At 37.4% G+C, this 21917-nt stretch overlaps 1 protein-coding gene across 2 annotated transcripts in view; it reads left to right on the forward strand.

The window, feature by feature from the left end:
* The first annotated feature begins 4165 nt into the window (after positions 1-4165).
* LOC149829411 (ABC transporter G family member 32-like) overlaps positions 4166-21917 on the forward strand; it is a 70708-nt gene continuing 52956 nt past the window's right edge. The window contains exons 1-10 of one of the 2 annotated variants that reach the window (XM_090015921.1): positions 4166-4676; positions 5662-5782; positions 5898-5986; positions 6072-6156; positions 6417-6576; positions 6657-6733; positions 6818-6871; positions 7244-7334; positions 7418-7719; positions 7806-8087. In XM_090015921.1, coding sequence (XP_089872047.1) covers positions 4267-4676; positions 5662-5782; positions 5898-5986; positions 6072-6156; positions 6417-6576; positions 6657-6733; positions 6818-6871; positions 7244-7334; positions 7418-7719; positions 7806-8087 — 1671 coding nt within the window. In that variant the 5' untranslated portion in view covers positions 4166-4266. Of the gene's footprint in view, positions 4838-5661; positions 5783-5897; positions 5987-6071; positions 6157-6416; positions 6577-6656; positions 6734-6817; positions 6872-7243; positions 7335-7417; positions 7720-7805; positions 8088-21917 lie in introns of both variants that reach the window. The other variant, XM_090015922.1, reaches the window with a different exon arrangement.

Genomic DNA, 21917 nt, shown 5'->3' on the forward strand with positions numbered 1-21917 from the left:
GGCAATGGTTCTGAGCCCATTTAATGAGAGAAACAGGTATTGAACCTACAATGTGATATGCAGAGCAATGTGACATCGAGTTCTAGGGTTTCTCCAAATAGTGTTGAACCTTTTCATTTATAAAACTAGTTTATAGAATATTGCTTTTCCAAGCAATAATGTTTGTAATAAACAACTCATTTTGATAAATGAAATACTTTGGTGGTCAATGAGTACTTGGCCACATACCTGTGACTTGCTCGGTGTTTTCTAAAATCGATGATTCATTATCGTTTATTTTTTATGCTAAAGACCTTTTCTAAATTTCGTTGTAAAAAAAATTCATGAATTTTTGACCAAGTATTATTTTAAAAATCTGGGGCATTACAAAAAGATAGAGAGGGGCGTGTGATAAAAAGAGTGAATATGTTACTCTTTATAACCTTTTCTCAAGAGACCCCTCGTTAAAAAAAGAAGTAACAATGTTAATCTTAGCAAATTAGAATTCCAATTAGATTAAGTAACCTTCTATAATCCTAGCTAAATAGGGTTTCTAATGCAATAAAGAAACAATTAAGCAATTTAGTTAACTAAGTCTCTTAATAAAATAACAAAACAATTTAGGACTTCTAATTAAATAACAAGCAAACCAAGCTAATAAGATAAATAGGAGAAAATAGGAAAGTAGGTGGAGACGTCTCACCTTCTTTGACTTGGCTTGAGTCCATATCTTGGACTCTAAGATCCAAGAGGGCCCACTTTAAAGGGGTGTCTCACCCTATGGATCCTATTTACCAAAATTGAGATTCACGTTTGGATCTAGATAGTACAAATTGAAATCCAAATAATAGAATTGCAATTATCTAGATCCAAATTGAAATTCAAACAAAAATTATAACATGAATTTCATCTTTATTTCATAGAAATGTATAAAAAATTCTCAAGTGTTACATCACAATTATTAGACTCCTACGGATTTTAGGATTTTTGAAGGTAATCGCAAAAACTTCATCGCTAGTTTCACAAATTGTTTGAAATTTTACAATTTTTTCAAAAAATTGTAACCTCAGATGCGATTTTATTGACAAATTTCGTAGGTGTACTATTTTAGTGTCATGATGTGCGAAAATCAGAATTTTCAACTGCAAAGGATAAAAATTGTAACCTATGATATTGTCCATTCGACATATTTGATAAATTGGAAGGCATATTTTAAAGTGTATCATTTTTGCTACAGTACAATTATTTTCCATAAAAAAAAATTGTACGATACTAACTGAACAATGGAGTAGCCAGAAATTTTTATTTGGAGGGGCAACGATATTCATGCCACGTGAAGAACTAATATGTGTCTACCATAGAAAGAGAGACTTAAAATTAATATGAGAGAGAGAGAGAGACTTTTAAAGTTAATATGCTCTTAACTTGGGGATCAAACAGGTCCTTAAACCATTTGATTAGAAGTGCCACATACCATGCATATCAGAAAACATATTAACAATTTGAAAATTAAAGGGGCACAAAAAAAATACCAAGGGACAGCTGATGGCATGTTTATTAGTAGCAAACTGAAAGATCTCTATCATCTAGGGATTTTTCTGGCAAGTTACAAAAACACACAACCAATGGCGACCACAAGCCCAAGTCCCATCTATAAATGGGTCCAGTAAAATAATAATAAAAGTAGATGAGCCAACAGGGTGGCAATTGACATGTGGGGTCCTTGTCATATTCTTAAGCAGTATCGGTGAAGATAACTATTTCATGCACTTGTTTATGAAACTTCATTCTGTCCATAGACTTCATAAAACATCTTCAAGTCTAAAGTCATTTATTGTGGATCCACCTATCCTTTTTATTGCCTAACCAAAACCGTGCTGATCCTTTTGCCAGAAATAAGGACTAAAGTGGACCATGTGATTTACTGCACACCTGCAGTTCACCCTACAAATATTTCTCAAACAAACTCGTTAAATTCCCTTCGTACCAGTAGATTAGCTGTGGTAACCAATTTATTTGCTATAATTGTTTGTATGTACAAATGATTTAGCAAATTCAATTTTTTTTTTTTTTGTAAATCTGACTCCATAAATATGATCCACATAGTCTGCTTTGTGAAGATTGACGTTTAGACGTCAGTTGCTAATGTGTGCGTAGGTTTTTCTCGCAATCCAAAAGTAAAGTTGATGGTCATAAACACTTTAAAAAATATAAAATGATCAAAACCTATTTTTTTTTGTCAAAAAACACGATCTGAGGTTTGAATCCTAACAAATCTATCATGCTGAGCACATTTTTAATGTTAGATTGAATTAAAATGACTTGCAGCATGAGATTTCAAATTATATTGCTCTGTTTGGAAACTAGCAGTTGGGATTGGGGTTTATGCATTTGGTAGCTAGATATAGATACATGGTCAAACTACATTGGTGGTGGGTGTTTGAAAAGTGGTAGCCCGGATGAGAGATTATACATTTAAGGAAGTGAAACTATATCCTTTTTATATTTGCACTAAAGAATGGATTTGTTTGCCAGGATTTGGAGGTACCACTTTTCCAAATGCAAGAAGCCCCTCAGACTATCAGTTTCCAAACACTGGCGGAGCCAGGGGTGGGCAGAGGTGGGCGGTCGCCCACCCCAGAATTAGAAACCGGATTTTTTTTTTCTTCTGACGATGTTAAAGAAAGAATATGCATCCATGTGTGCTTTCTTCTGACGATGGTCGTGCTAATCTTTTCCCTTAATTTTTTTTACCTTATTGAACTGTGTAAAAACCGCAGAAGAGACGGGTTATTAGTTTGTGGGAGTTGAAGTTCTCTATTGTGAATATTCAACGAAGATCTGTGTGCTTTTCTCCCAGCTTCTTCTTTTGTCATTTGTTCTTTGTGAAACCGTGTAACCTACGTTTATGGGGAACCCGACTCCACTTATCCCTGTATCATCCTCTGTGGTCATAACTCCCTCTGGGATCTCATTGGTACTAAGTTATTTTGATCAATCTGACCCTATCGATGGGTTCAACACAGTTGATTTAATAGAAATCAATCTTTTGATAGTGTTCTTTAACAAAAAAAAACATGATTTTCAATTTATTTTGACAGTGTTCTTTAACAAAAAAAATCATGTTTTTATTAATTGGTTATTGATTTTTGAATCAACAAAAAGTCTTGCACATAAGTCGGATTCTGTCTATTCAAATGCCGATCTTCACTAAATGGATGATGTAGATCACAAACACAGGGTCCAATTTGATGAAAACAACTTGCATCGGTGAGGTCCTAATCACAGGAATGGCGACATGAATGACTGGAACCAAAATCTAGTTATGGGTGTCATGCAAAACACTATGCTTGCTTCACTAAATGGAGGAAAAGAGGGATTGAAAGTGTGTTGTAGCCTGGCCACGGGCAGGCCTATGTTATGAAGGCCCTCAAAATGATGAAACCAGATGGTACCATCAACTTGATGGCCATTGCCTTCTCCAGCCAGGGAGGCCGCTTCTAGAAGAGCATGTGAGATCTATCACGAACAACCAAAATTTCTTCTGACGATGGGTAGGCAAAATTTTTTTAGCTCCGCCACTGGTCCGAATAAATGGATCGTCCTTCAGGACCATAGCATTGTCCCCGAGACCCAAAATCTGCCCACCCAAAGAAAAACTTCTGGCTCCGCCACTGTTTCCTAACGAAATTCACAAACCTTTCTTTTATAGTCAAATATATATTCACAAACTCTCTTATGTCCCTAGTAAATAATTCAGGTGTGTTTTGGTAATTCAGTCGGAAAGCAAATCAGGTCATGCTGAACATGAGCGTTTTTGCTCATGCTGACATCGTGGCCATCCGATTTGTATCTCAAAAAGCTCAAAAGTCAACAAAACCACGGGGCATTCATCCAAAATGCAAACAGACGGCCACGATGTCGGCATGAGCAAAAACGCTCATGTTCAGCATGACCTGATCTGCCTCCCATATTGTGGCCGTTTAAACCCTTGAAGATCCTACCACCCACATGCCCAACTGGAAACTGTCCTACGAGAGGCAGCCCCTTCTTGTAGAAGGGGTAGACACTCTAACTACCCCAGACCTGTGTAGAGCAGAGAAGCGATAAAAAGCAAAAAAAAATGGGTAGAAAAAAAGGACTAAAGGAGAGGTCCCCATCTATATTGTAGTGCCATTAACTCTCTGGACCCTCCTTGCTTCAGAAGAACGCTGCCACCATTAATGCTCTACAGAGCGGCCAATCTGCGCTTCGGATGAAGTTAGGTCGATCCACCCACTTTGTGAAATGGGTGCCACCATAGAACCCACCATTAATCCTGCTCAGTTCCTCACTTATTCTGTCTTAAACCCTAAACCCTCAATGCTCACGCTTTTGCCTACCCAACTGCCAGAACATGCCTTCATTAAATTGCCGCCTGGGTTGTTATCCTCTTGCCCCTCCCCTAAAACCCATTTGATCGGTTCTGGATTGTCTGTTTCTGTGAGAACAATTTGGGGAAGTAGTCCTTCTGTTTTGGAGTGCAGAAGAAAGGAGGAGGGGGCTGGAAGTAGATGGAGTTGGGGAGGAGCTACGCCTCCGGGCTGTGGAACTCGTCAGAGAATGCGTTCAGCCAGTCGAATTCTCTGCGAGAAGATGAGGACGATGAGACGGCCCTCAGGTGGGCGGCATTGGAGCGGTTGCCGACATACGACCGGGTGAGGAGAGGGATTTTTGAGAACCTCATTGGGGAGCATAGGGAGGTGGAGATCAGCAGCCTTGGCGTTCAGGACCGGCAGCTGGTTCTCGACCGCCTCATGAACGCCGTGGACCAGAATGCGGAGCAGTTCCTGTTCAAAATGAGGCGTAGATTCGACGCGTAGTGTTTCTAGTCCTCCCACCAAGCGTTGATTGTGTTTTCTTTTGGGAATTCTGTTAGTGTTTTCCATGTCTGGTTTCAATGACTGTTTTGTTTGAAATGCACAAAACTTCTCTACAAACTCTACAATTTTAACTCAGTTTTTGTCTACAATATTGTCCGATACCTTGGTGCATTCTTTATTTTAAGCTTTCCTTTTGATTTTCTGGTCTTCACTAGCAGAACAAGGTGTATGCATTAGCTTTAGGACTTCTACTTGGGCCTCATATTTCACTAGTTCATGTGAGCAGGTTAAAGTTCTGCACTGAGCATTTTGCTTCCATCTTTTCCCCTTGATCTTTTCACCAATGTTGGATTTTTTTTTCCTTTAAAATTTCTTGATTTTTTTCATCTTTCATATCAAATAGAAAATTATAATTTATGTTTCATGTCATTATTTTCCACAAGAAAGGTGACATTTTTTCTTTAAGGAATTTTCCAAGAATGCTTTTCTTGGACTCCTCTTGGCTTTTGAGTTAGTTTCTAAAAAAGGAAACTGCTTGATTTTGTAGTTTGCAAAGTCTTCTGCAACTTTATATCCTCTATTAGGACAGGAAAGATGTTTCACATTGAACAATTCGGTTGAGCTTTTCCGTGATCACTTTATATGAGTTTAGTTTCTTAGTTGTAATAGGAAATTATGGTGAATATTGAGCAATGCGAATTTTGTTTAGTTGGAAAGTTCCATGTTCCCATGCTATGATCAAATGATACTTATCTTTGTTTTAGTTCTTATCATTACTGTCTTTGGGAAGCGGAAGTAATGCTTTTGGCGTTATTTGCAGAGTGGGTCTTGAATTTCCAAAAATTGAGGTTCGATTTCAGCAGTTGAAAGTTGATGCATATGTTCATGTTGGAAGCAGAGCTTTACCAACGATTCCTAATTACATATGTAACACGGCAGAGGTATTTATGTTGATTGCATGGCACATATCTCTTTGTTATGGTTGACATTAAATTCTAAAGGCAGCTGCTTTTGAATGTATAAGGGTTTTAATATACTTTTGATCTTGTTCTCAAGGCCTTTTTGAGACAATTCAGGATTTTACCCAGCAGTCCAAGACACTTGTCCATATTGCAAGACATTAATGGCATAATTAAGCCTTCCAGGTCTGTTCTTGACAGAATTTTAATGTTGGTGTTGAGGCGATCATTACTTGTTCTTCTTCAATTACTAAAGTTGCCACTCTTTCAGAATGACACTACTTCTAGGTCCTCCTAGCTCAGGAAAGACGACACTGCTCTTGGCACTGGCTGGAAGGCTTGGATCAGATTTGCAAGTCAGTTTTCTTCACTTGAAAATTTTCTTTCTGGGGGTTGGGTGTGTGCAGACACATGCATGAATCTGCTATGATTTATCTGAATAGTTTTATGGGACCAACACCTTCGTTGCTTCAGGAATTTACATATATAACTGCAACTTGATCTTGAATGTTCTGCTTTACTTACAGAATGGAAGATATTGTGGTTAATTACATATAGCTTGTTGTGGACATACTCTCTGGAATCAATAATTCACTACTGGGAATATTTTTTGTAGATGTCAGGCAGCATCACATATAACGGTCACAGTCTTAAAGAGTTTGTTCCTCAAAGAACATCGGCCTATGTTAGTCAGCAAGATTCACATGTTGCAGAAATGACAGTTAGAGAAACTCTTGATTTTTCAGGGAGATGCCAAGGTGTCGGAATCAAATATGGTAAAACATTTCATCCTCAAATACTGAGAAAGTCTTTGTTCCATTTTCTCTGGAAGCTGAAATGTTGTTGAGTTGAATAGATATGCTTCTGGAACTTTCAAGAAGAGAAAAGAATGCTGGAATAAAGCCAGATGAGGATCTTGACTTATTTATGAAGGTATTCAATGTTATTCTGGCGTCCCTTCTCTATGTTTGGGCGGAAGGCTGTAAATTTGTTTATTCATTTTTAGTTTTGTTCCAGGCTTTAGCTTTGCAGGGAGAACAAACAAGCCTTGTGACAGAGTATATAATGAAGGTTCATTGAGATAGCTTTACTGTTCTTTTAGCTTCATTGTCTCTTTCTAAGATCAACTTCTATTCTCTATGAAAATCTACATGTATACTTGGTAAAACATGCATCATTAAAACATCGGAAATGATTTTTTGTTATAATATGTATTTACTATTTACTGACGTCAACTTTTCACGAGGGCATTTCATTTTCAAGGCAATAGCTTTCCACTTTATCACCCAACTAGTTTTTTTTTATATTTTTTCTGCAAACTTTATTTGATGGAGCATTTTCATATGATTGGAACTAAATCAGTGTGCAATATACTCTATACTTTAGAAGGCATACCAGTTTTTTTGTAAAAATTCTGAAGTTTATAAGCTCTGATTGGCATAGATTCTAGGTCTGAACATATGTGCTGACACCCTAGTAGGAGATGAAATGCTTAGAGGAATTTCTGGAGGGCAGAAGAAACGACTTACAACTGGTAAATGTTTCTCTATAGATGCATCTAGTATTCTACATGCATCTCTCAGGTGTTCAGGGATGCCTGACATGTGGATTTTGCAGGTGAACTACTAGTCGGTCCAGCTAGAGTTTTGTTTATGGATGAGATATCAAATGGGCTTGACAGCTCAACAACTTATCAAATCATCAAGTACCTCCAGCATTCAACCCATGCACTTGATGGAACTACTATGATATCCCTATTGCAGCCAGCTCCAGAAACATATGAATTATTTGATGATATAGTTCTTATTTCTGAAGGTTACATTGTTTATCAAGGACCTCGTGAGAATGTCCTTGAATTCTTTGAGTTCATGGGTTTCCGGTGTCCAGAACGGAAAAATGTTGCTGATTTTTTGCAAGAAGTATGAATTAAAGATTGTTCCTGTTGTATAATTTTCAATTCTTTCATGTTCAATGGTGCCAACTCTATACCTTTTACTGTTTTTAGGTGACATCTAGAAATGACCAGCGACAGTATTGGTCAGGTCGTGATTATAATTACCAGTATATACCCATTGAGAAATTTGCTGAAGCATTTCAATCTTTTCATGTTGGCAAGAGTTTGATGAAGGAACTGTGTGTTCCATATGATAGACAGCGTAATCATCCTGCAGCACTGACTACTTCAAGTTATGGGGTCAAGAAATCAGAGCTTCTGAGGGCTAACTTTGACTGGCAGATGTTATTGATGAAGCGAAACTCTTTCATTTATGTCTTCAAATTTATTCAGGTAACATGAATTCTATAATTTGAAAAAAAAAACAGAATAAAGCAAATTGGGTTGCTGAAAAATGAATTGAATGTTGGTACAACTAAATTTGGAAAATAATCTCCACAAACTGCCTTTGATAGTTGAATTAGTTACATAATTAGTTGGCTACTTATATGGTTTAAAATGAAACACAAATACTATCAAAATATCCATATACATGATGCTGATTTTCATTGTATGCTATGTCACATAGGTGCGGGTGCAGATACGGATGTGGGTGTGGCGATGATGTAATGCCCCCAAATTTTAACTTGTGATTTCGAAAACATTGGTGAAAAACCTTTCAAAGATAAGAGTTTTTACTTTTAAAATCGACAACATAAGCAATTTAGAAAAGAACACAAGTTAACAAATTATGGGCACGTTAGATATAAAATTATCATCATCCATAAAACAGTTACTCAAAGTAAGTGCAAAACAAAACCATATCTTATTAATAGAATCTTCAGTTTATTACAAAATGATAAACATTCTTTCCCACAATCCAAAAATCTAAAGGAAACCCAAAACACAGAGCCAAGACGCCAGCAAAAAGAAGGAAATCTCGAGCCATATTGCATCGGGCCATCGACCGTCGGTAAAGTTCAGCTCGTCACCTACTCATGAAATGGGTCAGTTTCATAACAAACTAGTAGGTTCACGAATAGACAATGTAGAATTAAAATAAAGCAGGACATTCATGAGATAAACAATTTATTTCATAAAAATAATAATAATTGAGATAAACAATTTATTTTATAAAAAAAAATAATTAAAATATATAATCTATTCTAGCAGGTGCAACATATACAAAGATCGTGTAAAAAGGTGAACTCCAGGTTTACCTGCGCAAGGAGAAAAAACGAGAAAAGAAGAAAAGAGGGCTGCAGAAAGTCACAACTGATTCTCTCACTCGTGACTAATCTATTCAAGGCATATGTATATAAAGATTACAAAGATTAGGGTACCGAAATACCCTTAAATAAATGTTTAAAATTACAACATAGCACAACCCATATATGGATACGGGTCTGGATTGGATCCAGATCCATAAACGATTCTTTTCACCCTCCCTTAAGTTGTACATGATCTTGGATCATGAACAACTTGCCTTTTAACATCCAAAACCTGTCATTTGTTAATCCTTTTGTGAATATATCTGCAACTTGTTCTTCTGTTCGGACAAAATTGGGCTCAATTTCTTTTTCTTTGACCTTTTGCCTTACAAAATGTTGATCTATCTCAATGTGTTTTGCTCGACTGTGATAAATGAGTTTGAAAGACATATTGATGGCACTTTGGTTGTCACATAGTAGAACTGATCGAGCAATCAATTCTCCTAACTCTGTGAGGAGATGTCTTATCCATGTAGCCTCTGCAGTCGCGGAAGCCATCGATCTGTATTCGGCCTCTATGCTTGATCTAGCTATGGCTTTCTGCTTTCTACTGCTCCAAGAAACTAGATTTGACCCAAGAAAACTGCAATAACCAGATACTGATCGACGTTCGTCTGGATCACCTGCCCAATCAACGTCAACATAAACAATGATTTCATGGGCGCCTTGATTCAGCTCACTCTTTCTGTACACAAGGCCATCGCCGACAGTACCTTTTAGAATATGTGATGCATGAGGTTCATGCATAAATTGAGATACCTGATTGACATAATACACTATATCAGGTCGAGTGAATGTTAGGTATTATAACATACCTACTATGCGCAGTATTTGGTAGGATCTTCATATAAGTCTCCCTCTTTAGAACTTAGTTTCTGATGCACGACACTTGGGGTTGCCAAGGGTTTGCAATTCATCATACCCGCTCTACTGAGAATATCCACTTTGTACTTGTGTTGAGTGAGAGTAAGTGTATTACATGTCTTGTCGACTTCCACCACAAGGAAATATCGTAGATCTTCGAGATCTTTCATTTTAAATCTCTGATTCAATAATTTCTTTACTTCCTCAATATGAGTTTCGCAGTTACTTGTAATGATGATGTCATCTGCATATATCAATAGGAGTGTGGTCACACTCTGCTTCTTGTAGATGAATAATGAATGATAAAAAAGAGACCTAGAGAAGCCATGTCTCTGTATTTCAAGCGAAAAACTCTCGAACCAAGAACGAGATGCCTGTTTCAAACCATATATCGCTCGTTTCAGTTTACACATGTATTGATCAATATCTTGTTCTGTATATCCTGCGGGTTGCTCCATATAAACTTCCTCCTTGAGATCTCCATGCAGGAAGGCATTTTTAACATCTAGCTGACTTAATATCCATCTATGTTCAACAGCTAGACCCAACACAATTCGAATGGTCCCCATTTTCACCATGGGACTAAAAGTTTTATCAAAATCCTGCCCTTGCTCTTGTGTGAATCCTTTTGCAACAAGTCTAGGTTTGTACCTTTCAATACTCCCATCAGGTTTATATTTAATCTTGTACACCCATTTTGATCCGACTATATTTCTATTTGGTGGTCTGGGAACAACCTCTCAAGTGCCACATTCATGTAGAGCTTCCATTTCTTCATTCATCGCTTCAATCTACTTCTTTGAGTTGGCAGCTTAATAAAAGGTGAGTGGTTCATATTCTTTGGTTATGGCTCTTAGAATCAATTGATAATCCAGTGATTTTTTTTTGCAGCTGGCCCATTTGTCAAGTGGGTGACGAGCCCGAGTAGTCCTTCTGATCGACAACATCTGTGAGGAAGTAGGAGGCATATTAAGGTTCGTACAGGGAGTAGAGACGAGTGGAAGGTCCTTCTCACGTCGAGTGTAGACGATTCCCTTATACCTTCCTATTTCCAAGGGTTGACCATCAACCTCTTTTGATTGTGATGCACCTTCTGACTCCTCACATGCATCCTTCTGACTGTAGTCCGGAGGGCATTCAGTATTAATGTTGGAGAAAAGTTTAGAGCTTAGCCATGGACAATATACCTCAACATTGGAACATGAGCCAGAGGGGTTAGTTAGTTGATTATCAAAGTTCATCTCATCAAAAATAACGTTTCTCGACACTTTGATGCGTTTACTCGAAGGATCATAACACTTGTACCCCTTATATTCATCTGCATATCCCACAAATCTACACTTCAAGGCTTTGTTTTGAAACTTATGCCTTAATGAGCTATCAATGTGTACATAACAAATAGATCCAAAAACACGTAATTCATGGTAATCAGGATGGATGCCAAAAAGTGTAAAGTATGGTGATCTGTTTTCCAACAGTGACATAGGCAAGCAGTTTATCGCATGCACTGTAGAGTGAAAAGCCTCTGTTCATAAAGTAATAGGGAGATTACTATCATGCATCATGCTCATTGCACTCTCAGCAATATGTCGATGCTTCCTCTCAGTAATCCCATTTTGTTGAGGTGTGTGTGGGTAAGACGCTCTCCTCCTTATTCCATTATGCTGAAGAAATTCAATAAAATCACTAGAGGAGAACTCTCCCCCTCCATCACATTGAAAATGTAGGATGTTTTCAGAGAAGTGGTTTTTGATAAAGGAATAGAACTTTTAAAATATTCCAAAAACTTCTGATTTATGCTTCATGAAGAATATCCAAGTGTAACGTGAATAACTGTCAACAAAGATAAAGTAATATCTACTTCCAGAAGCAGAAGCAAAAGCAATTGGGGCAGGGCCCCAAACATCAGAACATATGATCTCAAAAGGTCTTGAAGCTCTTTTATTGATTGAATTGAAGGGTAAAATATGACTCTTACATAAATGACAACTCAGACATTTTATTTTACTTGTTTCTGAACCCAGACTAGACTTAGGAATCAAATTATTTGAGACAAGTTTTTCAATGAAATGACGACTACAATGACCCAATCGACTGTGCCAAAGGATTGACTTATTACATTCAGAAATAACGAACACAGACTCATATGAGACTAATGATGGATGCTGATAGAGCTTCGATGAACAAGTGGAATGAACTGTGGAGGAGGGATCTTCTTGAAAAATGTACATATTGCCTCGCCTTTTTCCTTCAGCGAATGTCTTCCTCGTGCGACGATCCTTGACATAAACAGAAGAGGGAGTAAATTCAACTGAAGCATTAATATCATCAAGTTTTGACACAAAAACAATATTTTTCTGAATATTTGGTGCATAAAGAACATTTGGAAGTTGAAGGGAAGACTTGGACATGGGTATAACAATATTTCCAATGTGCGATATAGAGTGGTGAGTCCCGTCTCCTGTGACTATGCTATTTCTACCAACATAAGGAATAAGGTTTAAGAGTTTACCCGCATCACCTGAAACGTGGGTTGCTGCCCTTGAGTCAACATACCAAGTGCCTTTATCATTTTGCTTCATATTTAGCCTTGCCAGTGCTGCCAATAGTAACTCTTTTACTTCTCCCCCAGCCTTTGAATTTTTTGTGTCTTTCTTGGCTTCTAATTGCAAAGATTTTCCTATTCTTGGGATTGAATCAACAATTTGCTTTAATATGTCCCTTTTTGTTGCATAAGAAACCGGTAGGAATGGTCATTTGACTTTGCAAATTGGAAGAAACATTGGGCGTTAGGAGTAGCCCATTGTTAAATTATGTAATCTAATAATGCAATATAATATATATATTATATATATATATAAGATAATACATATACATATATTAATATATATCTATATGTATCTACTTATTATATATATATATATATATATATATATAATATATATTTCTAACTGTTTAACCGTATGGGTAGTTTAGTCTTTTTACAACATATTCTTTTTAGAATATATTTTTGTAATTTCCTTTTATTCTTTTTCTTTTTTCTTTTTTTTTTGCTGCTTTTTGTAAAAGGTGGAAAGCACCTTGGAGGGGCCCACCATCTAGTCATTGGGCCCCTTCCAACGGTCACATTTGTGACCGTTGGAAGGGACTCCAACGGCTAGAGGTGGAGCCTCTTCAAGGTCTCCACCTCTTTATTTAAAGGGGATCTCCCCTTGTGTATTCTTCGAGGCTTTGGGATTATAGCCCAAGTTTGTGTTAGTGGAACTTATGACTTTTGGGTTCGTATTTGTGCATTTGTGAGTTTGTGTTGTGCATTATGTGTACAAGTGTTTCAAGTGTTCTTGTTGGGCGTTTTAATACGCATTTATTTCCAAGAATATTGTAATATTGTTCATAGTATCTTGTTGGAGATACTTTCACATGGTATCAGAGCCTCGTTTGAAGAAGAATGATCGTCCGTTTCTTCTCTTTTGAAGTGCCTCAAAAAATGTGCCTTCAAGCTATTGGAGTTTGGAGTGGATCATCTCCTTCGGGCAATATTTTAGAAGCCTTTTTTGTCAAGAAAGAGTTGAAAAGCCTTTGAGGTACGTATTGTTTTTCATTATCTCTCCTCTCTAATGGGTGAAAAAGACTCCCATTTCTCTCTTGGGTTCAAACTCAATGGGTCCAACTATCATGTTTGGGCCGGTAACATGGGAGCTCACATCAAAAGAAAAGGGCTTTGGGGCTATGTCCAAGGCTCGATTCCCGAACCGGAACCCAAGATAACTTTAATAGAAGGAGGAGAGATAAAAATTCTTGAAGGAGATGAAAGAACCAAGGCCCTTGAAGAATATACGAAAAAGCATGAAGAATGGAAAATGCGAAATTTTAAAATCCTCTCTTGGATATTTTCATCCGTAGAAACGAGAATCAATGCAAATATCATAAAGTTGAAGAAGGCTTCTCAAGCATGGGGATATCTTGAGAAGATATATACCTCTAGGGATTTATCCCACAAATACTAGCTCCAAAAGAGGGCGCTAATGCTTCAACAAGGAAAAATGTCTATTAGAGAGTACTTTGCCGAACTTTCTTGTATTTGGGATGAGCTTGCTATGCTCGAACCCAAATAGAGTGGTGAAGCCATAGAGCTCCGTCACAAACAATTGGAAGAAGATAGATTTTTTAATTTTTTGAAATGGCTTAGGCCCGAATTCGAACAAATCCGATCTTCTCTTTTATCCGCTTTTTCTTCTCCCCCTCTTAAAGATGTATTAACTAAGTTAAGTGGGGAAGAAACTCGGATGTATATAAGCAAGAATACCCCAAGTGTATTAGCCACACCTTCAAATAATGAAGATAATGAAGGTGTAAATGCCGTTTCAAGACCAGGAAACAACTTAAAGACATACAAGCCTCCTCATTTCAAAAACCAAAATCCAAGTGGACAAGGAGGAATGAGGGACTATAGCAAGCTTACTTGGTACTTTTGTAAGGAACCGGGGCACATCAAACCCATGTGTCCAAAGTTAAAAATTCTTCTTGCCATGGCCACTACATCTCAAGAAGGCCCATCACCTTCAAATGAAGCACTCTATCTTCAACAAATCGTAGATGCTCTTCAACCCCTTCTAAAAGGTGCCACTTCCGGTGCGGCCATGTCAACCTCCTCTCCCCTCGGTAAGACTTCTTGGCTTTTGGATTCGGGTGCTTCCTTTCATATGACTCTAAGTTTTAATTCTTTTTCCGAGTATTCAAAAAATCTCCTTCCATCATTTGTTTCAACCGCGGATGGAACGTCTCTTGAAGTAAAATGAATGGGTAACTTTGAAAAACAAGGATTCTTTATTCCAAAAATTAGATTTATACCCAAATTAAACTTAAATTTACTTTCCGTTTCTCAACTCTCGGATCATGGGTGTGATATAAAATTCTCATGTAACAAATGTTGGATACAGGATCGTTAGTTAAGACTCTAGGAAGGGTGATATTTACTATGTCGATTCCCTTCAAGTTCCAAAGAATCCTTTTTGTAATACAACAAACAACAACAACAACTACGCCTTCATCCCAAAACAATTGGGGTCAGCGATATGAACCAAAAAAAGAAATTCATTTTGGGTCTTCCACATGAATCCTTTTCCTCCAATCATTTCTATTCAATGCCATGTCCTCGGTGAGGTTCAAAGCATTCATATCCTTTCCTATCATCTCCATCCAAGTCTTCCTATGCCTACCCCGACCTCTTTTAACTAATATATTTTCCCATTTCTCCAACCTTCTAACTAGAGCATCATTAGGCCTTCGCCGAATATGTCCAAACCACCGTAAACGATTCTCTCGCATCTTATTTTCAATGGGTGCAACACCTACCTTCTTACGTATCTCCTCGTTCCGAATCTTATCTTTTATTGTATTTCCACACATCCATCTAAGCATCCGCATCTCAGCTACACTCATTTTTTGAATATGATGTCTCTTGGCAGCCCAACATTCCGTACCATATAGTAAAGCGGGTCTAATAGTCGTCCTATAAAACATTCCTTTCAACCGCAATGTCATTCTACGATCGCATAACACTTCAGTTGCACTTTTTCATTTCATCCACCCAACCTTTATCCTATGATTTACATCTCCATCAATTTCTCCATACTTTTGAATGATGGATCCCAAATATTTGAAATAATCATTCACCGGTATTTCTTGCTCACCAAGCTTCACTACACTCCCATCACTACTTCGTTGCTTACTAAACCGACATTCCATATATTCAGTCTTACTCTTACTCAACTTAAAACCTCTAGCTTCCAATGTCTGTCTCCATAATTCTAACTTAGCATTAACCTCAACTCTAGCCTCATCAATCAAAACAATATCATCAGCAAACAACATACACCACAGTACATTTTCTTGAATTGATCTCGTAAGCTCATCCATCACTATCGCAAATAGGAAAGGGCTTAAAGCAGATCCTTGATGTAACCCAACCGTTATCAGAAAATTGGTTGTCACCCCTCCACAAGTTTGGACATTGGTTACTACTCCTTCGTACATATCTTTAATTATACTAATGTACTTGAGAGAAACACCTTTCTTCATCATTGTCCACCAGAGAACGTCCCTAGGTACTCTATCGTATGCCTTCTCTAAATCAATAAAAACCGTATGCAAATCTTTGTTCCTCTCTCTATATCTTTCAATAAGTTGTCTAAGAAGATGTATAGCTTCCATAGTTGATCTTCCAGGCATAAAACCAAATTGATTCTCCGATATCATGACAACCTTCCTCAACCTAGACTCAATCACCCTCTCCCAAAGTTTCATAGTATGACTCATGAGTTTTATACCACGATAGTTTGTGCAATCTTGTATATCACCCTTATTCTTATATAAATGCGCCAAAGTACTCTTCCTCCACTCATTAGACATCTTATTTGTTCGCCAAATCAAGTTAAAAAGATTTGTCAACCATTCTAAACCTTTCTCTCCCAAGCATTTCCAAGCCTCGATAGGTATACCATCTGGGCCAACTGCCCTTCTAGATTTCATTTTCTTCAAAGCCTCTGCAATTTCTTTCTTTTGAATCTTGCGCATGAAGTCACAATTTATCTCATGAAAAGGAATGGAGAAGTTTCCAAGATCTTGAGCATGACTATCATTAAATAGCTTATCAAAATAATCTTTCCATCTCTCCTTAATCTCCTCATCTTTGATTAAAACCCTTTGCGTTTCATCTTTGATACATCTAACCATACCCAAATCCCTCGATTTTCTATCTCTCATCTTTGCAAGCCTATAAATATCCTTCTCGCCTTCTTTGGTATCCAACTTGTCATAAACCGCCTTATATACCTCAGCCCTCGCGTTTCGAACTACTTTCTTAGCTTCCTTCTTTGCTATCATATACTTCTCCAAATTCTCATTATCACGACTCTTAGATTTCTATAACACTCTCTTTTAACCTTAATAGCTAATTTGACATCCTCGTTCCACCATGATGTATCCTTACCTAGTGGTGCACCGCCTTTAGACTCACCCAATACCTCCTTAGCCACTTTTCTCATGCCACCCGCTATCTTATTCCACATTGATTCTGAATCCTCCTCGAGACACTAATCAACTTTCTTAACTACCTGCTCTACAAACATTCCTTGTTTAGCTCCTTTCAGTGCCCACCACTTAATTCTAGGATCTATCCTATGTCTATCCCTTTTGCGGCATTGTCTAATTCTAAGATCTAAAACTAAGACTCTATGTTGTGTAGCTACACTTTCTCCCGGTATAACCTTACAATCGATGCAACAACCCCTATCTCTCTTTCTAAGTAGGAAAAAATCTATCTGACTCGTATTAACCCCACTTATAAATGTTACTAGGTGAGACTCCCTCTTCCTAAACCAAGTGTTTGCTAAGATCATATCATAGGACAAACAAAAATCTAAAATCCTTTCTCCACTTTCATTTCTTTCTCCTATACCATAGCCTTCATGGATACTCTCAAATCCATCCCTACTAATGCCTACATGTCCATTAAGGTCACCGCTGATGAAAAGCTTTTCTCCATAAGATATCCCTTGTACTACTCTATCTAAATCTTCCCAAAATTGATGCTTAATGGAATCATCTAAACCTACTTGAGGTGCATAAACACTAATAATATTAATAATATCCGTACCTAATACTAATTTAATAAGTAAAATTCTATCACCCTTCCTACGGACCTCAACTACATTATCTATAAACTGACGACTCATAACAATCCCTACTCCATTCCTATTCCTATTTATTCCTGTATACCAAATCTTATATCCCCAAGGTTCTATTACTTTTGCTTTCTCACCTACTCATTTGGTCTCTTGTAGACATAAAATATCAATCTTTCTCCTACACATAACATCTACTAACTCTACCAACTTACCAGTTAAAGACCCTATGTTCCAAGTGGCTAACCTAATTTTATGGTCTTGGACTAACTTCTTTACCCCCACTCGTCCAACAAAGTGAGGGAACCCTTGCCTATTTGACACCACACCCGGGCGCCGGTGTGACGCGTCGCTTCTGGGCGACGACCTAGCAACCCTTGCCCATTTATCACTGCCTCCGGGCCTAGAGAGTACAGCGCGTCGCTCAGTAGGGAACGCTCCAACGAAATTCTCATATTGGTTCATTTTCATAGGGTATGACTAAGTTTTTATGCTGGCTGTCACAGGCCTACCGCAACCCTCCTCCTTTATCCGGGCTTGGGACCGGCAGTGTATAACTAAACAGTTATACACAGGCGGAGTTAAAGAATCCTTTTTGTAATGTTGTCCAAAAATATATTAATGTATGGTACAAAAGACTTGGACATCCAAATATTGTAAAAAATTTTCATTTGCCTTTTGTCAAAAGTTTATGCAAAAGTGATTTCACTTGTAATGATTGTATATTTGGGAAATAAAAAAATTACCTTTCTTTCAAAGATCTATGTTTACAACTAGACTGTTTGAAATTGTCCATTCTGATGTATAGGGTTCGGCACCAGTTTTATCAAAAGGTGGATTTGCTTATTATGTTATTTTTGTTGACGATTATACGAGATATTGTTGGATTTATTTTCTTAAACACAAATATGAGTTTTTTTTCAACTTTTAAAACCTATCATATGATGATTAAGAATCAATTTAATGAGAATCTCAAAATTTTTAGAACTGACTCAGGTGGAGAATACCTTTCAAATGATTTCAAAAACTATCTTGAAAATTATGGTATTCTCCACCAAAGATCTTGTCCAAAAACCCCTCAACAAAACGGGTTAGCAGAAAGAAAGCATAGACATATAATAGAGATAACCTGAACTTTGTTGGTCTCTCAAAACATCCCAAAAGGTTTTTGGGCTGAAGCTGCTCTTGCATCTGTTTATCTGATAAATCGGCTACCCTCTAAAAACTTGAACAATATCTCGCCTTTTGAAAAGCTCTATACTAAAGAACCTGACTATAGTCGATTGAGAATATTTGGTTGTAAATGCTTTGTTCTTACTGATAAGAATGATAAGCTCTCACCTAAAGCGATTCTTTGTGCTTTTTTTGGATTATGGGTTTCGTTGTTATGATATCAAGAATGATAAGTTGTATGTCTCCAGAAATGTGAGTTTTCTGGAAAATGTTAATGGTTTTGAAAAAGGTGAATCCTGTGAATATAACATGGATTATTCTTTCCTATTTGAAATGTTAGCTCATGATGATGACAATGAGGATAGTGATGATGGTTTCACTCCTAATGACATCAATGAAAATGAAGATAGTTGCCCTCCTCTTCCCTTGGTACCTCAACATAGTAATGAAGAAGATTTAAGAGAACCTATAACATATATCTATAGAGATAGAAGTAATTTCAGGAGTGCTATTGAAAAATACAGTGAACGTAGTAGTTCTAGTTTAACAAATGTTGATCTACGAAGAACTAAGAGAAGTAGAAAAGTACCCTCTAGGTTTATCTCATTTGATTCTTTTTCACACAGATATAGGGCTTGTCTTAGCGCTATTCACTCTTTGAACCAAAGAATTTTGAGGAATCTTAAAAATGTATAGAATGGCAAGAAGCTATGCAAAATGAACTCACTGCTCTTAGGAAAGCAGAGACATGGGAATTCCAAACTCTACCTATTGGAAAGAAAACCATAGGCTGTCGTTGGGTATTTAAGATTTAAACTAAGAGTGATGGATCTCTGGAGAGATACAAAGCTCGATTAGTTGCTAAAGGGTATAGTCAAGAAGTATGAGATTGACTATGAAGAAACTTTTGCGCCCGTTGCTCGAATGATAACTGTCCGATGTCTCATCTCTGCTCCTTCTATCAACAAATAGAACATCTATCAAATGGATGTTAAGAATGCTTTTCTGAATGGTGATTTAAATGAAGAGGTTTACATGGATGCTCTACCTCTAATGGAGACTCCCAAAGGGAAGGTGCTTCGCCTTAGGAAAGCCCTTTATGGCTTAAAACAAGCCCCTAAGGCTTGGTATGATAGGTTCAACTCTGTAATGATAGAAAATGATTTTTCATCTTGCTTTACTGATACTGCTTTATTTGTTAAGAAATCTAATGCAGGGATTGTTATTTTACTTCTATATGTGGATGATATGCTTATAACCGGAACTGATTCTAAAGAGGTTAAAAGCATAAAATCAATTTTAAAGGATAAGTTTGAAATGTCTAACTTGAGTTTTCTAACTTATTTTTTGGGTATTGATGTAGCTTACTCTCATAGAGGGTATTTTTTGTCTCAAACTAAGCTTGCGTCTGAGATTATTGACAGGTCAGGTATTACTGATGATAAGGTTTGTGAAACTCTTGCTATAGTAGGAGCTAAAATGAAGATTGATGATTGTGTTCTTCTCTCCGATCCTACTCCCTACAGACAGCTTGTAGGATCGTTGATGTATCTGAGTATTACAAGACCAAATATCTCAAATGCAGTTCATACGGCAAGCCAGTTTCAGCATGCACCAACCTCCATTCACATGAGTGCTATCTTACGAGTTGTAAGATACATAAAGGACACTCTAAATAAGAGAGTTTTCTTGTCCTCTTCCTCTGATTTAAAATTAATTGCATATACTGACTCTGATTAGGGAGGTGACCCAAATAACCGTCACTCCACCACTGTTTTTTGTGTTTTCTTAGGAGATTTGCTGATTTCATGAAGATGTAAGAAGCAACAAAAGGTGTCTCTATCATCAACTAAAGCTGAATATCGTGCCATGACGACTACTACCAGGGAAATTGTATGGATTCATCAGTTGCTGGAAGATATGGGGATCATAATCGAAGGACCTACCAAGCTATGCTGTGACAACAAAAGTGCAATTTATATTGCTAAAAATCACATTTTTCATGAGCGGACCAGACACATAGAGATGGATTGTCACTATGTTCGTGAGGCGTACTTCAAAGGAGTCATTGACCTTCTATATGTCACATCAGAATATCAGTTGGCGGATTTCTTCACCAAAGCTTTGTGTGCTCCACGCTTCAACTTCCTTCTTAGCAAACTCTCAGTCATACTGCCCTAAGTTTGAGGGGTGGGTGTTAAATTATGTAATCTAATCATGCAATGTAATATATATTATATATATATATATATAAGGTAATACATATATTAATATATATGTATATGTATCTACTTATTATATATATAAAATATATATTTCTAATTGTTTAGCCGTAGGGGTAGTTTAGTATTTTTACAACATATTCTTTTTAGAATATGTTTTTGTAATTTCCTTTTATTCTTTTTTTTTTGCACCTTTTTGTAAAAGGTAGAAAGCACCTTGGAGGGGCCCACCATCTAGTCGTTGGGCCCCTTCCAACAGTCACATAGGGGCTCCAACGGCTAGAGGTGGAGCCTCTTCAAGGACTCCACCTCCTCTATTTAAAGGGGATCTCCCCTTGTGTATTCTTCAAGGCTTTGGGATTATAGCCCAAGCTTGTGTTAGTGGAACTTATGACTTTTGGGTTTGTATTTGCGCATTTGTGAGTTTGTGTTGTGCATTGTGTGCGCAAGTGTTTCAAGTGTTCTTGTTGGGCATTTGTATACACATTTATTTCTAAGAATGTTGTAATATTGTTCGTAGTATCTTGTTGGAGATACTTTCACACCCACGACCCCCAAAACCAGGTCTTCCCTGTCCACTCCTGCCTCGAAAAGCACCACCTCCTCTTCCTCTTCCTCTTCCATAAGTTAGCCCTGTAGCAAGAAGTTCTTGGGTCCCAGATTGCACACGATTTTCTTCAGAAAACCCCTTCAGACTCATCTCATATTGTAACAATTTTGCACGTAGATCTTCGAACTTAGGAAGCTCTGGGAGGCACAATAATGACCATGTCAGAACATGATAATCTGGCCCCAGTCCGCTTAGAGTTTGTTGTACTTTATCTTTGTCATTAACTGCACATCCCACGATAGCTGGCTGATCCGTGATACTCTTCATTTTATTTAAGTATTCCATGATCGACATAGAATCTTTCCTCAACATCTGAAAATTTCGCTTAAGAAACACAACTCTAGCCTCAGATATTTGCG

Source organism: Nuphar pumila, chromosome 8 (assembly GCF_984573655.1).
Source record: "Nuphar pumila chromosome 8, dmNupPumi1.hap1.1, whole genome shotgun sequence".
In the NCBI taxonomy this organism is placed as follows: domain Eukaryota; kingdom Viridiplantae; phylum Streptophyta; class Magnoliopsida; order Nymphaeales; family Nymphaeaceae; genus Nuphar; species Nuphar pumila.